Raw genomic sequence first — 20,982 nt, 5'->3', positions numbered from 1 at the left:
TTGTGGGAAAGCAACACGTCTCTTGTAGGAAGCACTGACTTGATGGAATAGCTGTAAACATGAGCAGGTGTTGGAACGTGTATCTAGTTTATACTGATTGAGTGCTGTAATGTATGGCTTTTGTATTGTGTGTTTCTTTTCCATTTACATGTTTTGGGGTTTAATTGTATAGACCCTAACCCCAACTCTAGCCTTCAGGGAGGAGTTTTGTGCTTATATATTCACCCCAAAGTCATGTTCGTGGTCTCATCCAGACAAATTAACATTTTAGATTATTTATACATTTGTGGCTTGAATGACAGTTGATGAAGGTCAGAGGTCAGCAGTTTCCTCCCTGGAGGTGTATGTAAGAGCTTGACTGCAGTTGCTACTTGGCTGCGGGTCTCTGTTTATTTGATCTTCAGAACATTCTGTCCCTCCATTCTTAACCCTTAACAACTGATTATGTGGGTGTTGGGGTCATTATAATAATGGGATTTTGAATTTTGCAATTGTTTTCTTGAGATTTTTCTTGAAGCTCACCAGTGGTTTGATTGTATAAAAGACAGCTGATACCTAAGTCGGTGTTGCTCATTTCAACAGTCCGTCACAATGGGCCATGATATTTTGGTCCTCCACTTTGTGTTCGGCTGAAGAACGTCCCTTGGCTGTGCTAGAATGAGCGCATATATAGCACCTGATGTGATGTGTCTCTTTAATAAAACGGTTATGTTACCAACAATTTAAATATGAAATAATCCAGCACAATTTCGAGTTATTCTTAATAAAAGAATTACACCCTGTCTGGTTGTGTTGATTTGAATTTCAGCCCCGCTGGAGATTTGCTACCTCGTGTATCCAAGGTAGTTTTCTTTGTCAACTGGATAGGAGGCGAAACGTCTTCAAAGAGAATACAGTCCAGATGACAAAGACAACTACCTTGGATAACTATGACCTGGATGATTGAGAATCCACAGAGACATCTTGCTACCTTGTGGTTCTGCACATGTTAGGTAGCAAAATTCAACAAGGGAACCTCTTCACTTTCACAGCAGCGTTTTATACCTGCAGCTCCTCACGCACGTTTTTATCCATCATGGCAGCAAACTGTCAAGATCAGGAGATCTGTGATCTGCTCAGCTTCTGTGGAGAAGAATTCAGCAGCATATTTGAGTCTAACTGTGTGCTGGTCATGTGTATTTATGTTGCTATTAGCAGCCTGAGACAGATTCAGATGAATGCATGTGTGCAGCTCTGTTAGCTTCTCACTCCGCCGCAGCTCTGGATGGGCAAAATAATAAACAAAGCAATGTCGCGTGATCGTCCGTGAATCCCTTTACTGTGGTTGCCTGCTGGAGCCGCAGCCCGTGTGTTTTGGTGGAGAATGGAGCTGAAATGCAATGCAACCGGTGAATTATCGAGGCCAGCCACAGTACACGCATGGTTTCTAGGCTATAGGGATGTCCCGGTCACATTTTTGCCCCTGAGTCCAAATCTATTGATATTGAGTATCCACCGATACCGAGTCCCAATCCGATACTTTGGTAGTGCAGTAAAACAAGAATAATATTGGTTAATGAGACATTTTAACTGTGCTACAGCCTGAGGAGAACGTGTGGGCCGCTCCACGTTGCTTTAGCTTGAATTATTCCTGAAACAGTGTCAAAACAAAATACTAAAGAGCCACATAATGGATTTCCCTTTAAAAATGTATCATTTATTTCAGAGAAGATATAAATACATTGGCTGGCTCTGTGTCTGTCTGAGTTGCTGCAGTGGAATGGAACCGGTGCTTGTTTCTCAGGTTTGTTTTTCCTTCTCACCACAATCAGTCCCCATCTGGCCATCGCGGTTGACTTGGAAATATATCCAAATCATGGACTTTTGACTATTTGATCTTGGCATCTTTTCAAATGGACTCACCTGGCCTGTCCAGGGACCAGCTCATTGCCAGTCATGTGATCTGAACCGTGTCCACTCAGGGTACCGGAATCCTTGGTGACATGACTCGGGCTGGTCACCTGTATATTTCTATGCGCCCGCTCTCTGCAAATGTGTTGTGCTTCCAACAACCATGGAGCATGGATCTTTTCCACTGATAACGATCCTTTAAAAATTAAGTGAATGGCCCCGATTTCCAATCACCTGATTGGATCGGGGATGTCCCGACGCAGTAAGGCTCCCACGTGTCCTTGTTAAAGTCCTCTAATACGTGCTGATGTCACAGGAGGCATTCATCTCAACTCACTTTGTCTTTTATAAATCATGTAGTTCCCATTAGTTGTTCTATACATGCCATTTCTTTCAGAAAGTGTTATTCAATGTGGAAATCCGTGTATGTATATTCCTGGTGTATTACAAAGTGGATAATTCAAACTGATCTCTTCATTCTTTTGTTTTGGGCTTTCATATCAATGATGTTTGTATGGAGCGTCGTTAAGAGCAGTCAGTCAAAGCAGTAACTGTTTTCTGCCTTGTGTTGTAGGTTTTGAACTCATGGTTGAAGCTCCTGACTGATCAGTCGTGCTGCTGGAGAGAAACTTACACTGTGGTGAGTGTTGGAAGTGTTTGTCAGCTGCACATGTTGAAGTCATGAAACACAACAGCACATTGTTCATCTTTCTTAGCATTAAAACCAGCTGTCTACAAAACAGCTTCTATGTTTGAGTGAGCTGACTTGATGGCAGAGTTGTTATAAGTTATAACACAATATTGATTCAAAATATCTGGTCAATGTTTCTATTGTCAAAATAGTGCAACTCTTATTTTTTTTACATATATAATTTGACTATATTTTTTATTTCCAGTATTCTGCTGATATGTGTTTATACAGTATGTCAGTTTAAGACTTTAATAAGCCTTCATGTAGCAGGAAAATAAAAGTCTTTGATGGAATTAGCATTAAGAGCTAAATGATATAGAGGAATATATGGACTATGAATAGGAAATACAAAGAGAGTGAGAGAGCAACATGCCTGTTGAGAGAGCAACATGCCTGTTGTGAAGTGATTTTGGGATGGCTGATGTTCTTGTTCTGTGCTAGAACGGTCATTGAAAGGTATTTCCTTATTGACGTGTTCACATGTGCATGAAAGCTCTCATAGGAGTGTTTGGGGAAACAGCGCGGCCACTAATGTTTAGATGGTGCCCCTACAAGGCTTTTTGTCATTGATTTGGGTTTGTTGTGTTGTTGATAGACCCGTTCACTCGGTAGTTGGTTCAGTCAAGGACTTCTAAGCTGTCTCTGTGTCGTACCAGTGAGAGACCAGGGTTCCTCACATCAGATGCCCACTAGAACGCCAACATTTTTAGCATAGAGTGCGATTAGATTCTCTTCGAACTGGAGAGAGTCACTTTTCAGAGGAGGGGCTAAACACCTGAATGGGAAACCAACCTATGTATGTCTTGAATTTTCTAGTACACATACTCTAAATGGTGTTTGTTTCCAGGTTTTCATCAACTATAAATGTGCCTGATTGGGAGACCTAGTTCAGAGTGATCTAAAGGCTTTTGGAAACCTTTGGTATGCTTTACATTACACCCCAGTTACCCTCTCAACAGCTCTTTAGTTGCCTCCTAACATGTTAGCAGGCCCTCTGGAGAAACAATGCTGCTTTGCTTTGATGTGGAATCCAGAACATCTCCCTGTGAAACGCTGGTGTGCTTTTCTCAAACCAGTTCCTGTGTCTGTTTAGTGGTGTCAAACTTTTTGCTTTTGATGGTTTGATACTTTCTTACTGTTGTCATTTATTTTGCTGAAACCCCAGAAGCCTAAAAACCCCTGCTCTTGTTGTTTTTATTGGTTCATTGATCCATTTATTCTTTGCTTCAAGCCTTTTTCCATTTCTGCTGCTGGCCAGTGTAGAAGAGAGTTGCCCTCCTTCCTGTTTCTTCCTGAATTGTCCTGTTTTTTTTAAAAAAACAGCTGTCCCAGTACAAGAAAATCTCTCCCATGACTCAGATGCTCAGAAGAATTTCATCCCATTTCCTTTGTCCTGAAGAGAAAAACACATTCAAATTACAAAAGCCCCAGGCCGTTTGTGCATGTGCACGTGTGTACCGGTCACATGGGGTCATTGACCTGCATGAACACTTGCATTGATATTAATATTCCCCTCCGTGGAATACCGAATCCTTTGTGCTGCATCACCTTTTTCTCCTCATAATGCTGTGATTTTGGAAAACGGTGGTCCAACGTCCCTCCCTTCACTCTGAGGTGGCAACCCTAGTGAGCAGGGGTCGGCAACCCGCGGCTCTGGAGCCGCATGCGGCTCTTTAGCGCCGCCCTAGTGGCTCCCTGGAGCTTTTTAAAAATATGAAAATGGAAATTGTTTTAATATAATTTCAGTAGGAGGAATAACGTGACAATCATTCTTAGTTTTCAAATCCTGTATAAATGTGTATAATAAATATTTAATTTCAACATCTCATTATAATGGAAGTTAAACTTAAAGCGCCATCGTACAGCAGAGTGGCCACGTGGTGCGTCATTCTCTCCAGGATGCGCTGCGGGGAAAATAAACATTTCATCATGAATGCTCATTATGTATTTGTAGCCTACTTATCATTTGGAAAGTAGGCTAATACAGCTAATATAGACACTTAAAGCATGTGTTGCCTTCATTATAAGCCCTATATAAGGCTTTTAATTTTTTGCGGCTCCAGACAGATTTGTTTCTTGTTTTTTTGGTCCAGTATGGCTCTTTCAACATTTTGGGTTGCCGACCCCTGCTAGTGAGGAACATCTCAGCTAAGTAGCAGCTGTTTTGCCACTCAACCTTGGGTGGGTTGAGTTGATCCAGAATGTGCACAGAGCCATAAGTCTCTCATTTCACATCACAGAACTTGCTTACGTGGACTCAAGTATCCTGGCTTTGATTGAGGTTTTGGCTACTCCGACCTGGAGAACTTGTGGCATGTTTACGGCAGTTATGCCATTTTGTGACAGCTATGAGTATCTGTGCTGCGATACACACTGAGCTTCATACCTCTTGAAAGAGTTAAACAGGTTTCAATGGGAAAAGCCTGGAAAGTCTGCTGTGAACAGGCTGCACGATGCTGCTTTTCCAGCGCAGTTGTTGTTGCCTTCTTCCAATGCAATAAATAACCTGAATTATTTCAAGTTGCAACCAGATAATACAGTTAAACGTGCCAACGGTGTAAGAAGCCACATTGGTCTCGTTTGGATTGGGGGAAAGTTGGTTTGTGCTGAACTGAGAACCGGGGCGTTGATAATGATCATGTCAACCTAAATCCAAACAAACATGTCTTTCTGTGATCATGTCAAGGAAATATTCCAGTGACAAACCTGGATGAGTGAATGGCTGAGCCGCTGATACATGTCAGGGACTTGATCCTTGACTCAACAACTTGTAGGGGGGCGTCCCATCACAGCAGGTTAGTAGGGTCCAGAAGGAAGGCCACATTAGGCCTACAGTCCTGGATAGGGAGCAGGCGTGTTATGTGTGAGGCTCCGAGAGCAGCAACACTATGGAAGATAGACAGCACACTGCTTACTAATCATTTTACTAATCACTAATCAATTCAAACAGCAACCAGTAATGTTGGTTTTGGTTTTGCGAAGTTCCCAGTAGCAGTATTCCATATTCCATTCATCCATATGTCCATCATCTACTGCTGCTGCAGCCTGTCCCAGCAGTCCTTGTCCTGTGTGTGCGTCCACAGTGGGCTTGGAATTATGAACTGACTCACCGGTGTTGCTCTACTATGAAAAGCAAATGTCTTTCTAGAATATTGAAGGTCATTTATGTGTTCCACTCACACACCAACACTCTTTTTGATTGGAAATACACATTCTCACTGAAGTTGTCCACCAAAGCCAGGAAATAATCCAATTATGCAAAAATGACCAAGTTAGGGAAAACCACAGAATAAGGGAGGTTACCAGATCATGAAAGAGAATCTGAAAGGCTGAAAGAAACTATGTCAAATCTGCTCGAGATGTTGTGTGCAGGGAGACACATTTGTGTTAATAATGAACTTTACCGTCACATGTCATCGTGTGTGGCCCTGAGCCATAGAATGTTCACAAATATGTCTGGTATTTTCAGTGCCAGCGCTACGTTAGTCTCGTTTCTAGTGTGGAACAAATTCTACCTGCTGTCCTCTGAAAGATTCTCGACTGCATGTCTCATTCAAAGTGAAGTGTGGCCGAGTTCTACCTACAGCACCGACCAGTAGAGTGGCAGGACACTGGCCCAACTCTTTGGACTGGGATGAAAGGAGACGTTTGGTTTGAATATGGGTTCATTCATGACAGGTTTGCAGATGTTCCCTGTGTTTAATCTTCAGTCGTCTCTGGTCAGGGATCATTTAGGGGACCAAGTGGGTCCAGGCCTCAAATGTTTCTGGCTCATTTGAGCTGAAAGCTTTTTGGTCCTTACCACGTCCTCAATTATGACCAGAAGAACCGGTGACTGATTTCCAGTCAGCAATATTAGCCATGAATATAGTCTCTTAAAGGTGATGCAGTATTCTTATTTAAAGAGCGCTGGTGCCATTCCTGTCAAATTGTTGCAATTGTAACTTTAGCCATTCTTACTTTAGAAATAATATATATGTCTCAAAGAATGAACAACTGATTAGAATTAATAAGTGTTTCATGGTAGGAAAAATGTCCATGACAAGGAAGCATTTGGAGAATATTTGAAATTCATTTGTTTTGAAATTCAAATTTATTTATGTGTATCCATTCACTTCATGTTGTGTTGCTCTGGAAGGTTCGGTCCCAAAGGGAGGTTGTGTGCCGTAAGAGAGCGTGTGTGTGTGTGCGTGTGGGCGTGTGTGTGTGTGCGTGTACGTGCGCATGCACACTGAGAGATGAGCCGATTCTGAATGGACTCTGTGTTCTCTTCCTGCTCGGAGAAGCCTAAAGTCTGGGAATCCCATTTGTGCAATTAAGCATCACATGATGGGAACCGCCTGATTAATTCTGCTGCTCAGGGAAGCAAGTTAATAAAAAAAAAATTGCACTTTCATGTTTTAATTTTTTTGGGGGGGGGGGCAAAAAAAAAAAGAACTATTTTTGACAGAAAGAAATGTCTGTGTAGATTCTCAATCATTCAGGTCATGGTTATCCAAGGTAGTTTTCTGTGTCAACTGGACTGTGTTTCTTCTCTTTGAAGACATTTCACCTTCTATCCAGAAGGCTTCTTCAGTTCTGAATTCACTGGAGACAGACCTTGAAAATATATAGCCCTTGTGGACCATTAGCATGCTAATAATCTGGGTGGTCACCTGAGAGCCGTTGATAGGGTCGTTCACCTAGTTTTGTTGAGGTGTCTCCCCTTTGTCTGCTGGCTCACATGGTGGTGAGTCACCAGGCCTCATGAAATGGTGTGAACGTTTGGTTTGTTGTCAGAAGGAGTGGAGGACTTCATTGTATGTGGGTGATAGGAAGTGCCTCAGGCCACCACCTCTGTTTAAGGATGGTTTTTCAAATTTGACATGGATAGCTTCCTTGACACCCCTCTCAAACCAGCGGTCTTCTCTGGCCAGTATCCGTACTTGGCTGTCCTCAAAGGAGTGCCCACTCTCCTTTAGGTGTAAGTGGACTGCTGAATCTTGACCCGAAGAGGTGGCACGTCTGTGTTGTGCCATTCTTCTGTGGAGGGGTTGCTTGGTTTCACCAATGTACAGTTCCTTGCATTCCTCCTGGCACTGTACAGCATAAACAACATTACTTTGTTTATATCTTGGTGTCTTGTCCTTCGGGTGTACCAGCCTCTGTCTGAGAGTGTTGCTGGGTTTAAACTGCACCGGTATGTGTCAAGGTGTCAAGGAAGCTATCCATGTCAAATTGGAAAAGCCATCCTTAATCAGAGGTGGTGGGCTAAGGCACTTCCTATCACCCACATACAATGCAGTCCTCCACTCCTTCCAACAACAAACCAAACATTCACACCATTTCAGGAGATCTGGTGACTCACAAAGTCAGACAGTCAATTTGTGGCTGCATTTCACATTACACTCTTTTTGGTTAGTGTTGCAAAAGTGTGTCAGGAATGTTTTTATGCGCTGCACTTCTCAGTCATGTGACTGTTGATCAAGCTTCTTAACATAACCCCTGAGACCACTGCTGGGCCTACAAAAATCTCTGCTGAATGCTGCAATTAAAGGTTACTTTCTAAGATCTGCAATAATCCTGGATTAAAAACACGCAGAAGGACTTTGAATCTTAACTGCTAATGTCACCGCGGCGGCTCCTCTTTGCTGCTACGAGGTTGTAAAGCCTTCCTCTGAACGACTCGTGACACCCAAGGGGGCATCTGCTGCTGCCCTGGCCAAACACAAGATGCTCATGGTGCATCTTGTGTCACCTCATCACATTATCACTGACATTTTGTCAACCCAGACTATCTGTAATATATATGCTAAGATCCTGGACCTAGACAATTCCTGGATGGATTTTTTTATGACATTGACAACGGTTCGATGAGCTCAGATACAATGGATTAACTTGATTTATATTACTGGAATTTCTGCCGTGCAACACCAGTTTAAGGTTGTGCAGTCAGCAGCCGTTACCTCCTGTCTTCTTTCTGAAAAAGCTGTTCCAACTGGTTTAACCCTTCCCTTTTACTGACTTCAACCGTAAGGTCCGTTTTAGGCAAGGCTACAATGATATTTTTGAACGCTCCATAAAGCGCACGTGTGCTCTGTACACGTTTCCATTGAAGGTTGTTTTGGGCACAAGCTTTGTCATTAATCTCTCTAGAATCCCTGGAAGAAAGGTGAATGTTTCACACCTATTGGTACTGTTGTAGTCACTGTTGTAGTTAGTAGTCGCCCCAGCCTGTTGACCCAATTCGCCTTCACTTTTCTCTATTTCAGTGTTACAATCTGCATTGCTTTTATGTTTCTCCCTTATGACTCTAGTAGAATATTCTCCTCTTCTGTCCATATTCACAACATAGATAACTGGTCATGTGACCATTTGCATCAAGTCCTGTGTGATCTAAATATGAAAAGAGTGTTTCCATTGCTCTGTTGCCATATATTTCTATCCCAAAACATCTGAAATTTCTCGTGAGACTGGAAAACGCTTTTAGCAATATTTGAGAAGTTTTCACAGTACCAATTTTCAATTTTGTGCATTTGTTAGGGTAACGGAACCCCTGCTAGTGAACTGGAAGGATACTGACAGAGAGACAGCAATAGTGTCTAAGTCATGTTGACCACAAATATAACTGTAGTGAAGAAAAAACGCTTCAAAATTCCTGTCGATGAGAGAACAGCGTAGGAAGAAGGGTTGGTGTGCTTGTAAGCTTGTGCATGATTATTCTTCTCTGTTTTCAGGCTTGGTGTATGCGTTCTGACCTCATGGTGTAACAGGACTAAAGATGAGCATTAGCAGTGATGAGGTCAACTTCCTGGTCTACAGATACCTACAGGAGTCAGGTATTCCCTTCACGTCTATTAGACTTATGTCTCAACTGTTCAATAATTCTATGATCATAATATGTTGCATCTTATATTTTATTCAAGAGCGGCTTGTACAACTCTCAAGAACCCTGTACAGAAGAGTAAGAGCAGTCAACCATATATTAAATCAAGGGCAAGAAGCAAACCTTAAATGTCTAAAAGTGAAGGTAAAATAATCTTGAGTGAAGGGGTCGGCCGATCTGAAGAGGTGTCTTTGGCGTTAGAATGAACCCTGAGGCAGGAAGAGAGAAATGGAAAATGTGGTGTTACGTCCTCAAGGCAAAAAAGGAGCAGAAACACAGACATTCAATAAGGATTGAGTCAAAGGGACAGAAGACAGCAGAAGATGGAGTTAGCACTGCTGGCTAACTAGCCAGCTCATTGTCCACATAAGAGAAACAACAGCGTTACATTCTCAATCTACCTGTGTGTCCAAACAACAACGTAAAGATGCTAAAAGTCACAGAGCTCTCCGACCTTCTTTCAAGTTTCCAACAACTTTGTTGCCGAGTCGAGGCAACCTTCCCTCCCGACCGGGCTAGAAATGGCGAAACCACTTCCGGTCCTTTCCATTCAGCCCACTTCGGTCCTTCGGTCTTTGATATTTTAGCTTCGCCCAATATTGTGTTGAGGTTCTGGCCCCTCCCGCTACTACCAGCACACCTTCCATGGTTTGTCTGCCCAGGGGCTCGAACCGACAACCCTCCACTTCACAACTGGGCCTTCCAGGCCTTCCCATCACAACTGGGCCTTGCACGTGTGGTGCTGGGTGCTAAAGCCGGGTCCATCAGCTGCTGTCACTGGCAGTGCGTTAATTTGGGTCAAAGGTCACATGAGCAGATTTAATTGCAACTGACTTGGACTTTATTGTTGTAAAAAAGTTGATGTAAATTTTTTCTCTTCAGGAAAGAGTCAATGCATATTTTAGAAGTCGACGTTTGTGTTTCATCGTTGCTAAAAGTCACTGCGTGCAGAGAGTTGCTCCACATTTCCAGTATCCACGTGAAGCCGAGGCTGCTCGGGGTGGACTTCTGCTGGCGTGGAGCATGGTGCTGTCACCCCAGCCAGCTCGGGGCCAAGAGGCCAGGGGGCATAACTTGGACTGTTGAGATCCATGTTTTGTGCTATTAAAATGTAAATGATTTGAGCAAGTTGTGTTTGAAGTCCAGTCTGTGCTGTGTGACTGGTTGATATGGGACCAGCACATACAGGCTCAGTTGAAGACCAGGCACCCTCTGAGGCACACAAGAAGGTGTGGAGTCTTCGCAGATTCTGATCCTGCTACAGTCCAGAGGACCCAGAACATCACCTCCTGGGTTGGTACCACTGAGTACCACCTAAATGTGGCTGGGTTCTTCAGCGCATGGACACCATTTGTATGTGACACAGTGGTGGAGGGTGTGGATGTGACGTGGGACATGTAGCAGGCTTCTGTTTGAACATGCTTCTATCCCGTCTGTAAACAAGTTAAATGAGTGTTCAAATCTGATGTTTTGATGTTCTGATGTTCTTCCTTTCTTCTCTTTTCCAGGGTTCTCCCACTCAGCTTTCACATTTGGTATAGAGAGTCACATCAGTCAGTCTAATATCAATGGAGCTTTGGTTCCTCCTGCTGCCCTTATTAGCATCATCCAGAAGGGTCTCCAGTATGTTGAGGCTGAAGTCAGCATCAATGAGGTGGTGCTCCTCTCTGCTTTTTCCCTTTCTCCTCTTCTCTTGTCTATGCTCCTCTCTAACCTTTCTCCTGTCCACCATAGGATGGCACGTTGTTTGATGGTCGGCCTATTGAGTCTTTGTCTTTGATCGATGCCGTGATGCCTGATGTGGTCCAGACCAGGCAGCAGGCCTACCGGGACAAAATGGCCCAGCAGCAGGCAGCTGGTGCAGCACCAGCTTCAGCCACAGGAGGCAGCGTGACTAGTAATGCCAAGAATGGAGAGAACACTGCCAACGGAGAGGAGAATGGAGGCCACACATTAGCTAGTCAGTAATGATGATATAAGTCAGAGCTTATTTCATTCTCCAATATTGATGAAGTTTATGTTTGATTAATAACCATATAACGTTGGTGCCCATCTTAGACAATCATTCAGACCTGATGGAGGTGGACGGAGATGTTGAAATCCCACAAAACAAGGCCATGGTCCTGAGAGGCCACGAGTCAGAGGTCTTCATCTGTGCCTGGAACCCAGTGAGCGACCTGTTAGCATCCGGGTTGGTACCTTGCCTGTTCTCGACACAGGTCTCTAGCTGCGTTTCTGGTTGGGAGTGGGATGGACAGGACCCAGTGGTGTTTTAGCTTCGTGGTTGAAGCAGTCATGCCAGACTTGTGCACTTATCTGGTAACAAACACTTATTGGCTCGCCCTCAACATCCTCATACATCACAGGCTGTGTTCTCGCCATCAGGTCTGGAGATTCAACGGCTCGAATATGGAACCTAAGTGAGAACAGTAGCAGCAGTTCCACTCAGCTGGTTTTGAGACACTGCATTCGAGAGGGGGGTCAGGATGTCCCCAGCAACAAAGACGTCACCTCATTAGACTGGAATGTAAGCAAGCATCTCCTCATTTATGCGCACAAAGACATTTGGTGAATTTCTGTGTTTCAGTGTGAACGTCAGACCTGTTGGAATACACACACCAGGAGTGTTTGTGACCCTGTCAGCTCTCACTCACCTGACTGTTGCAGGTGCTCCAGACATCTGAGTGCAACAATAACATTCTTACACACTTGTCTGTGTTTGGGACAGAGTGAAGGCACACTGCTAGCAACAGGCTCTTATGACGGCTTTGCCAGAATATGGACAAAAGATGGTGAGAAATATGATTTCTTTTGAAATATTTTTGATTCTGAAATTATTTGTCATGTTACACATCTCAGTGTTCCATAGCCATTATCTCATGTAGCGCTCCTCTTTGAGCTTTGTGGCTGGGGTCCTTGTGTGATGCTGCCACCTCCAGGTTCTTTTTACAGCTCCACCTCCAGTTGTTGCCGTCTCACTTGTCTTGTTATTAAAGCTTTGGTGCTGAAGCTTTGCTCCTGTTTGCTGCTTATCCACAGGAAACCTGGCCAGTACGCTTGGCCAACACAAAGGTCCCATCTTTGCTCTGAAATGGAACAAAAAGGGCAACTTTATCCTGAGTGCAGGGGTAGACAAGGTAACTAACAGCGTCCTTATTGAAGTGTTAGTTTCTTACCTGCCTTGTTGCCATGAAATTGTAGCCAGGTAGCCATTTAAATGTGCCATAGTTGACAAAAGAACAGTGGCTTCTGCCTCTTAACTGTGCTGATGTCTCACCAGACAACCATCATATGGGACGCTCACACGGGAGAAGCCAAACAACAGTTCCCCTTCCATTCAGGTACAGAGAAGTGTCTTTGTCCTCTGGCGCTTTTAGCCAGTTAACATGTGTGACGAGGTGTTTATGGTGTTTCTGCTCCCCTCAGCTCCAGCTCTGGATGTGGACTGGCAGAGCAACAACACATTTGCCTCTTGTAGCACAGACATGTGTATTCATGTCTGTAAACTGGGACAGGACCGACCCATCAAGACATTCCAGGGACACACAGTCAGTGCTTCTCTCATGTCTTCCACACAGCATCTCACTGTGGTTCCACATGGTTCCTTCAATTATCTCATCAAAGAGCTGATGTTGCATTGACCAGAGGGGCTGTAGGACAGCTGCTTCTGGGCATCATTCCTGATATACCAGGGTTATGTCTTTGCACTACACCTGTGCACATTCAAACAGGTGATCTGCACTGTGGCTCTTTGTTCGTTAAAGGACAGAATTATAATTAGCTTAAGCTCTTTTTACAACCTCTCTTATAAAGTTAGAGGTTTTCAAAATTTCTTTATGCACGCTCAAGGTTCAACATAGAGGACAATATCCAGATCACAAGTGTTTCATGTCAGTAGCCACAGTTCCTCTCTGTCAGGTTCTGGTTTCCTAACAACACATCAGCGGTGGAGACTCTTTCAGTGTTTAGCCTTGGCTCAACAATTCAGCCAGTTTAAATGGGATGAAACACTTCAAACCTGAAGAAGAGCTCCTTCAGATTCCTGTAATACAGGCAGAATTACCGTATTTTCTGGACTATATGTTGCTCCGGAGTTTAAGTCGCACTAGCCAAAAAATGCATAATAAAGAAGAAAAATAGATGTAGTCGCACTGGACTATAAGTCGCATTTTGGGGGAAAATTTATTTGATAAAATCCGAGACCAAGAACATATATTTCATCTTGAAAGGCAATTAGCATGGATTAGCAATAGGGTTACGGTATGCTAACGTAACAAATTCAGCTACATGACCCACAACGAACTGAGTACGTGTCTGCTTTGTTAACGTAACATATTAACAGTTACAGTAATCCCTCGCTATATCGCGTTTCATCTTTCACGGCTTCGCTGCTTCACGGATTTTTTTTGCGAGTCGTTCATTGCAGTTCTCAAATATAATCGAAGGTGGCATATCCGTTTATAAAAATCTTCTTGCTCAGAAAAAGAAAGAGCGCCAACAACTACCCATAACAATGTTCTCTCGGAGAAAGACTCCTGCGCCTTCAGTAGAAACAGACGCTACAGCGGAGCGGAGTCAGGACAAAGAGGCACAGCTGGGACTGAAATACGCGAGTGACAATGTTTCCAACCTTGTATTACTATATTAAAATTATTGTTTTAAACAAATTTTGGGCTTTAAAACAGGTTTTGATTTTTGGTTTCATTCTATAGTTCAGTATTGCATTGTAAAATAATTAAAAAAAATGAAGCTGACTACTTCACGGATTTCACTTTTCGCGTGTTATTTTTGGAACGCAACTCCCGCGATAAACGAGGGATCACTGTATTCAGATAACTATAGCATTAAGAACATCCGAGCAAGGTTACCAAACAATCAAGTCTAACTCCATAGATGAAGCGCCGCTTCTTCTTCTGCGTCGCTAAAGGAACTCGTTCCTCAGGTACACACGCCTAGAGCGCCCTCTTGTGGTTGTCAGTGTGAAAATAACGAACCTGTGAAATTCTGTAATAATGTATTTATTTAAGTCACTCCGGAGTACAAGTCGCACCCCTGACAAACTATGAAAATAGTGCGACTTATAGTCCGGAAAATACGGTACACTGCATGTGTGAACGTTCTGTATTCAGTTCTGATCTGTTCTCAGTAGAACTTTCTCTTTTCTTTGTTCTCTCTTCTCCTGCTTTAGAATGAAGTCAATGCAATCAAGTGGGACCCCACCGGGAACCTGCTGGCCTCCTGTTCTGATGACATGACACTAAAGGTGAGCTGACGTGAGTCTGAACGTGTGCCTCACTGCACTCACTGTCATCCCAAACCAACGTCTGGCCTTGTTGGATGCTTGTGGAGTTTAAATGAGCATAAATGGAAGATATGTTGACTTCTTTGAGTGCATCCAAGTGAAGCCCAAACGTCAAACTGTTGTGGGCAGAGCTCACTTATCAATCTTCTCACATCTGGTCTCAGTGGAATTACTCTTAAATATTAGTGTGATTCAAAAGTTCTTCAAATGTAAGGAAACCTTTGAAGTGTACATTGGAGGTTTCAAAAAATAGTGCGCTGTAGAACGGAGGGTTCCCGGTTCGAGCCCCAGTGTGGACAAAACGTGGAATGTGTTCTGGTGGTAGGGGAAGGTACCAGAACACCTTCAGAGCGCCGTGGGGTGGACCTGCCTTTACACCCAAATTCAGCTGGGATAGACTCCAGCAGCCTCCTTCAACAAAAACCAGTTAAATTTTGTTTTTATTACACGAACTAATGAAGAAAATCATGCAAAAGTCAAATTGAGTGTTATTCAAATGTTCAGACTGTGGGGCTCATCTATTTTCAGATCTGGAGTATGAAGCAGGACTCATGTGTACATGACCTGCAGGCCCACAGTAAAGAAATATACACCATCAAATGGAGTCCCACGGGTCCTGGAACCAACAATCCCAGTGCTAACCTCATGCTAGCCAGGTGAGTGTCGCCCTCAGTAATAAGGGTTAATGCTGGCTGTAACAGTCTGTGACGGCGGCCTCCTGTCGTTGAATCCTCCGCTGGTTGAATCCTCATCTTTTCAGTGGACTTTCTGAATTCTATCTGCTCTACTGTTCTCGAGTGCTGTGCTTTTCAATTGGGGGCCCAAAACTACGCCTTCAAAATTTTGCTGATTCTGAGGGACTTAGCCAACCCCTGATTTCCCCAGAAGCATCAGCGCCGTGCACCATGTAGTAGGATCTAGCAAATAGCTGCATGTCTGCAGCGAGCGCTGCGCGGCATCTCTGGAGCCTCCCAGCAGAGGCTCCACCAGTGCTACGGCCCTCCGCTACACTGGTGTGACGGCGCTCTGCTACACCGGTGCTACCGATGACAGCCTGTAAACTCTTATTTTCTTTTTCAAATCACGTCACATCCTGTTACACAATAGTTTTGTTCTGAGGAGAGACTGAAACTACAGCACTTCCTGTATGAATGTTAAGTTCAACGTTAATGATCCTGTCAGCTTTTTCTGAGGTGCTAGGATCTCTGGGAGTAGCAGCAGCTTTTATCATCTAGCTCCGCGGCGCCCCAGTGGGTGAGGGTACACACAGCCATGAAGCTGGAGGGGCCAGTGGGTTCCTGCCATTTTTGTGTGGGATGGCAGTTTTGGGAAACTGTGAAAATCATGACTGTTACAGAAAAATGATTTAAAGCACTTTATTTAAAGAAAAGTCCCCATTTCTCTAGTCTTTCAGTAACTTTAGAAGAGAAAATCAGATTACTGTAGATATTTGATCATTGAGATATACTATATGATACTATAATGTAACAAACAGTAGCATTGAGTTGTGTGTCCAGAGTAGTGCTGTGATTCTCTTTGTTCTTTATGTCTTTGATGCTTCTCAATCTTCTGAGAGTATTTTAAATGTAGCAACGCGTTGCTCAACGGGTAAAGGGGGGGGGGCACACAAACCACTGAAGTGCTGCTCTGCTGTTTGTTTTACATTTAGTCTCTGTGTTTGACTTGACTTTTAGGTGAGCTGAAAGGCACCTGTGTTTCCATGTCCTTCAGAAACATAAAACCCTCCCACATGATTCCTTTGGTCCTGTCTCACTGGATCTGACAGAGTGAGCGCATGAGCACTCTACTGGTTTTAATGGCATGTTCACTGTCGTCCACCCACAGCGCATCATTTGACTCCACAGTCCGTCTCTGGGATGTGGAGAGGGGAATCTGCATCCACACACTGACCAAGCACCAGGAGCCAGTCTACAGTGTGGCCTTCAGTCCAGACGGCCGACATCTGGCTAGTGGCTCCTTTGACAAATGTGTGCACATCTGGAACACGCAGGTAGGCAGAGTGTGTCCAATCAGGGGAAATGGCTGCTTCCACCTCATCACAGCTGTTTTTTTAAGTGTGCCCAGTTTCAGTCAGGGTGTCATCCCAGGGCAGATTTAGAGCTCAGAGAATAATGAAGATGGGGAGTGAGTGAAGAATCTCTCACTCCTGCTTCAGCAGGCTTTTGGTCCACTCTAGTCCAGGCTGTCATCCGACATCAGATGAAGTCTGGTGACATAAGAGATTACTGATAACTTAATTTGAGGCCAGCTTAATTTGAAGCTGCTCATCTCAGCTTCTGTTCAGTGATGGGAATAATACTTCCTGACTGCCCGTGGTCGTGATCTGAATTGTCTTTAAGGCCCTTGTTGTGGTTTTGCGTAGCAGCTTGGCACTGCTAACATGTTTCTTAAGCAGATGGGATTTGTGATTTATTCTTCAGCAGACCGTTGTCTGCTTTTCTGTCCAACTTTCTGCATTTAGACCACACACACACACACACACACACACACACACACACACACACACACACACACACACACACACACACACACACACACACACACACACACACACACAAGACCGCACAGTCTGGTCAGTTTGAGCAGTGTGTTGAAAGGTGTGTTCCTTCTCATTTTCCTGTCCTTCTGCAGACTGGAGCGTTGGTCCACAGTTACAGAGGAACTGGGGGCATCTTTGAGGTCTGCTGGAACGCTGCAGGAGACAAAGTGGGTGCCAGTGCTTCGGATGGATCAGTAAGTACCAGTAGGCCTTGAGGTTTGATTCTTCTTGAGTTCTCTGTCCATCCTGCCTTCCTTTCTTTGTTCCTTTTCGGCTCCCCACCCCGTCTTATTCAGCTTGTCCCAACCCGTCTCTTTGCTCCTCTGTTTCCCTGCAGGTGTGTGTCCTGGACCTGAGGAAATAGTGCTGCTGTGTGTCAAAGCCATGGACCGACCATGAATGTGTACATAGCCAAACGACTCTCCTCACCTGCTCAGCGCGCTACTTGCGCTTAGACTCTGGCCCCGTTCACCGACAGAAAGACAGCAGGGAAGGGGAACAAGAAGCAGCCGGCACAGCAGGTCCAGACTGGGCTGAACAGATGGGACACCCCCTCTAAATGAGAGACTCTTCCAGCGATACAGATGGACGATTAAACATGTGTATATGTACCAAAATCTGAAGCTATTTTGCTTTTTTGACCCTCAAACGCTTGTCATCATGGAAATGAAGAACAATGATAAAAGTGTTCATTTTTGTTACTAAATGGATTTCATTGTGCAGACATATCACCATGAAATAGGATGGCACTTAGTTTTTTTAAATTTCAAATCTCAACATTTTTATATTTTTTATCTTTGGGGGAGGGGCCAGGCTGGCCATTTGACCAGAAAGCCTTCTTCACTTCCACCATGATGTTAAAGACTGCACTATCTGAGCTACCTGTGATGGTCCGGACCCACTGCTCACCTTTCTGGAATGAAATAGTTTAGACAACCATGTGCAAAAGTAAGATGGCAGAAGCTCCATCATTGAGGGCGTGGCCAAAGAGAAGGTCTGTCACCAGTCATGAAGATAGAAGGTTGAATATTTTCATCCTTACATGTTTCAACATATTGAACTCCACTGTGGCTCTAAAATGTTGCTCCGTCTTCAGGACTGCATTTGTATCTTTGATGAACATGTTGGTGCAGTCAGTACGGGAAGATTTACACTTCTATTGTGAAGAAATTAGGAGGGTACCATGACGACCAGTGTCAGACAGTCGGCCTGTTCGTGTTTACAGTTAAGGTTGGCATGTGTGATCAGAGGGCCCTTCTCCGGCTCCTGCTCTTTTAGTTATAGATTCTGATCCAAGCCGTGCCGCTGGGTCGAAACATGAAAGAAGAGTTGAGTTCCTTGGCTCTGCTCCCCTGAAAGTTTAAGAATAGTGTTGTTGTGGTTCTGGATGGTCTCACTATTCTACAAATACTTTTGATACTACCACTAAGACAAAACAGAAAATCCACTTGTTCATTGAGGATTGATTAATGGTTTGATAATGGAATTCAGGGTTTTTGTTTTTTAATAAAGGTCCTATTTTTTGGCTTTCGTCAGACAGTAAACTAACACCTGCCTGTCGGCTCAAACGTGACCGGTTTCTCACAACACTATTTTTAAACTTTCTTACTTGCTGCCTTCAGAGGTTTGTTATTTCCACACAGGAAAGAAAAATATTAAAGCAATATGAAACCCTCATTCCAGTCAGATCAGTTTTCTAACCAGTGCAGGAGGTCACGTGTTCACTCACCTGCCAGTTCCTTACCGATGACACCAGAGTGATAATTTCACATCTGGAGGACATTTTCTTTGCTTTTATTAGTCTGGTTTCTACCAAAGAACAATAGCAGGATCCAACTGTTGCTTTGTGGGTTTTGTTAACTCCACTGATGATCCAACAATGTAATAATGTTGCCCAGCCAACCAAATGAAAAGTTGTTACCTATCTCAGATGTGAAGTTCAACCTGCACGGTGTGTCCAGAACACCTCTGAGAGATTTCTGATCTTCTGGGTTGACGGTAAGGAACTGACATGGCTGTGTTATTAGCTTGAGAGGAAATGACATCACACAGCACAGTGTTCTGTGCAACAGGCGTTTGGGTCAGTGTACCCCTCCCACAGTTTCTCCAGATTGTCTGCAGATTCATCACCTCCATCTGTTCTTTTTTCTGCCAGATAAATGAAACAAAAGTCCAGAATAAAATATATTTTGATAAGACTTTCAAATGTTGATTTGTGTGTGAGTGAAAGAGTCGAGCTTTTGCAAATGTGCTGATGGTTTCTTCCATAACAATAGAGACCCCCCCAGAGAGCAAACGAGACGGCAGCTATGATAACGAGGTGGGTCTCCGCTCCAGTTCAATTTGGGACCTTTGCCAGCTGAGAGCTGGACGAGAGCAAAAGTTGATTACAGTGGTAGGAGGTGAATGGCGGTTCTGTGTTCCACGCCTCCTGTATCTGTCGTCGTACCTGCAGTGAAAAACCATTCCGACCCTCTTGCTGTTATGAGATACTTGACTGCTGGTCTCACTGGAGGAGTTTACAGATGAAATCCATTATTCATCTGGATTTCTTCCTGCTGAAGGAGAATAGCAGCCAGGTTTCTCCTGGAAATCAATCAATCAATCAATCAATCAATCAATCTTTAATTATATAGCATCTGTTACAATCAAAATTGTTTCTAGGAGCTTTACAGAATCCCAGGGCCTGACACCCAACAAGCAACAGTGGCAAGGAAAAACTTTAACAGGAAGAAACCTTGAGAAGGACCGGGCTCATGTAGGGGGACCCTCCTGCTGATGGCTGGCTGGGTAGAGAGAGAGGAGAAGGGGGAGGACAGGTAGAGGAGATAATAGGCAGAGATCAGGGAAATACATTATACAATAATACAAGCTGCTGGTATAAGAGCGGACCCTTTCAGCCGCAGCTCCAGAATAAGTCCACCACAGCAGGATCGGTTTTGGCTCACCTGCAGTTCCCTTGTCAGTGCCCTTGACTTTCTGATGTTCCTGTACAGTCAGCATTTTAAAGGTGATCTATGAAGGTCAACAGCACCTGGAAGATGGATAAAGGCTTCTTTAGTTCTGACTGGTTTAGTGGGACTTGAACCTGTTTGGGTCAGTACAGTATGAAGGGGCTGAATGCCCATCATGGGGTTATCATGAAGAGCTATGGTTAACACGTGCCAGCTAGACATAGAAGCCAGTGGATGGGGTTGTCCATCAGGTGAGTCTTAAGGATGGTGAACATTCCGAATGTGGATGTGTTCCCTACCATCACAGCTCATGGCATGGAACTTGGGTTCCTTTGTCTCTTTGTGCCCCTGCTCATTTGACCAGTAATCCAGCTTCAGACCATCCTCTGGTGCCTCCTGTCTCTGTATGCCATCAGGACCAGGTGGGACACTATTGCTATCCACTGCTTTTGTTTATAGTCTTTTCTGCCTTTCTGTTTGCCTGCGCTTAAAGAGGACTGGAGGTCACTTGATTGAACTTGCACTCTGGCCAAAACCCAGTGTTAGTGGGATGTCCTGCCTGGAAAAGATTGCCTTTCACTGACTTTTGACAGCTCCTGGTGTTTTGGGATCATTTGAAAGGTAATCTGTTCCTAGCAAATGATCTTTGCTCTTACAGTGAAATATATTCCTTTCTTCCTTTTTCCATGGGAGCTCTGTGCTAACGAGCACTTCCTTTGT

General features: G+C 44.1%; 1 protein-coding gene across 3 annotated transcripts in view; it reads left to right on the top strand.

Moving 5' to 3' along the window:
* tbl1xr1a (TBL1X/Y related 1a) overlaps positions 1-19,504 on the top strand; it is a 33,592-nt gene extending 14,088 nt beyond the window's left edge. Inside the window, exons 2-16 of one of the 3 annotated variants that reach the window (XM_003976528.3) lie at positions 2,465-2,530; positions 9,298-9,399; positions 10,955-11,100; positions 11,181-11,406; positions 11,505-11,637; positions 11,832-11,973; positions 12,175-12,238; positions 12,486-12,583; positions 12,727-12,787; positions 12,873-12,994; positions 14,635-14,709; positions 15,277-15,404; positions 16,594-16,759; positions 17,401-17,502; positions 17,646-19,504. In XM_003976528.3, the coding sequence (XP_003976577.1) occupies positions 9,342-9,399; positions 10,955-11,100; positions 11,181-11,406; positions 11,505-11,637; positions 11,832-11,973; positions 12,175-12,238; positions 12,486-12,583; positions 12,727-12,787; positions 12,873-12,994; positions 14,635-14,709; positions 15,277-15,404; positions 16,594-16,759; positions 17,401-17,502; positions 17,646-17,672 (1,548 nt within the window). In that variant the 5' untranslated portion in view covers positions 2,465-2,530; positions 9,298-9,341 and the 3' untranslated portion in view covers positions 17,673-19,504. Of the gene's footprint in view, positions 1-2,464; positions 2,531-9,297; positions 9,400-9,486; positions 9,525-10,954; positions 11,101-11,180; positions 11,407-11,504; positions 11,638-11,831; positions 11,974-12,174; positions 12,239-12,485; positions 12,584-12,726; positions 12,788-12,872; positions 12,995-14,634; positions 14,710-15,276; positions 15,405-16,593; positions 16,760-17,400; positions 17,503-17,645 lie in introns of those variants that run through there. The other 2 variants (XM_029828044.1, XM_029828043.1) reach the window with 2 other exon arrangements.
* Positions 19,505-20,982: the final 1,478 nt, after the last annotated feature.

The sequence above is a fragment of the Takifugu rubripes genome, chromosome 20 (genome assembly GCF_901000725.2).
Source record: "Takifugu rubripes chromosome 20, fTakRub1.2, whole genome shotgun sequence".
In the NCBI taxonomy this organism is placed as follows: Eukaryota; Metazoa; Chordata; class Actinopteri; order Tetraodontiformes; family Tetraodontidae; genus Takifugu; species Takifugu rubripes.
Note: the sequence above shows the minus strand (reverse complement) of the source record. Positions and strands in the feature narration are given on the sequence as shown.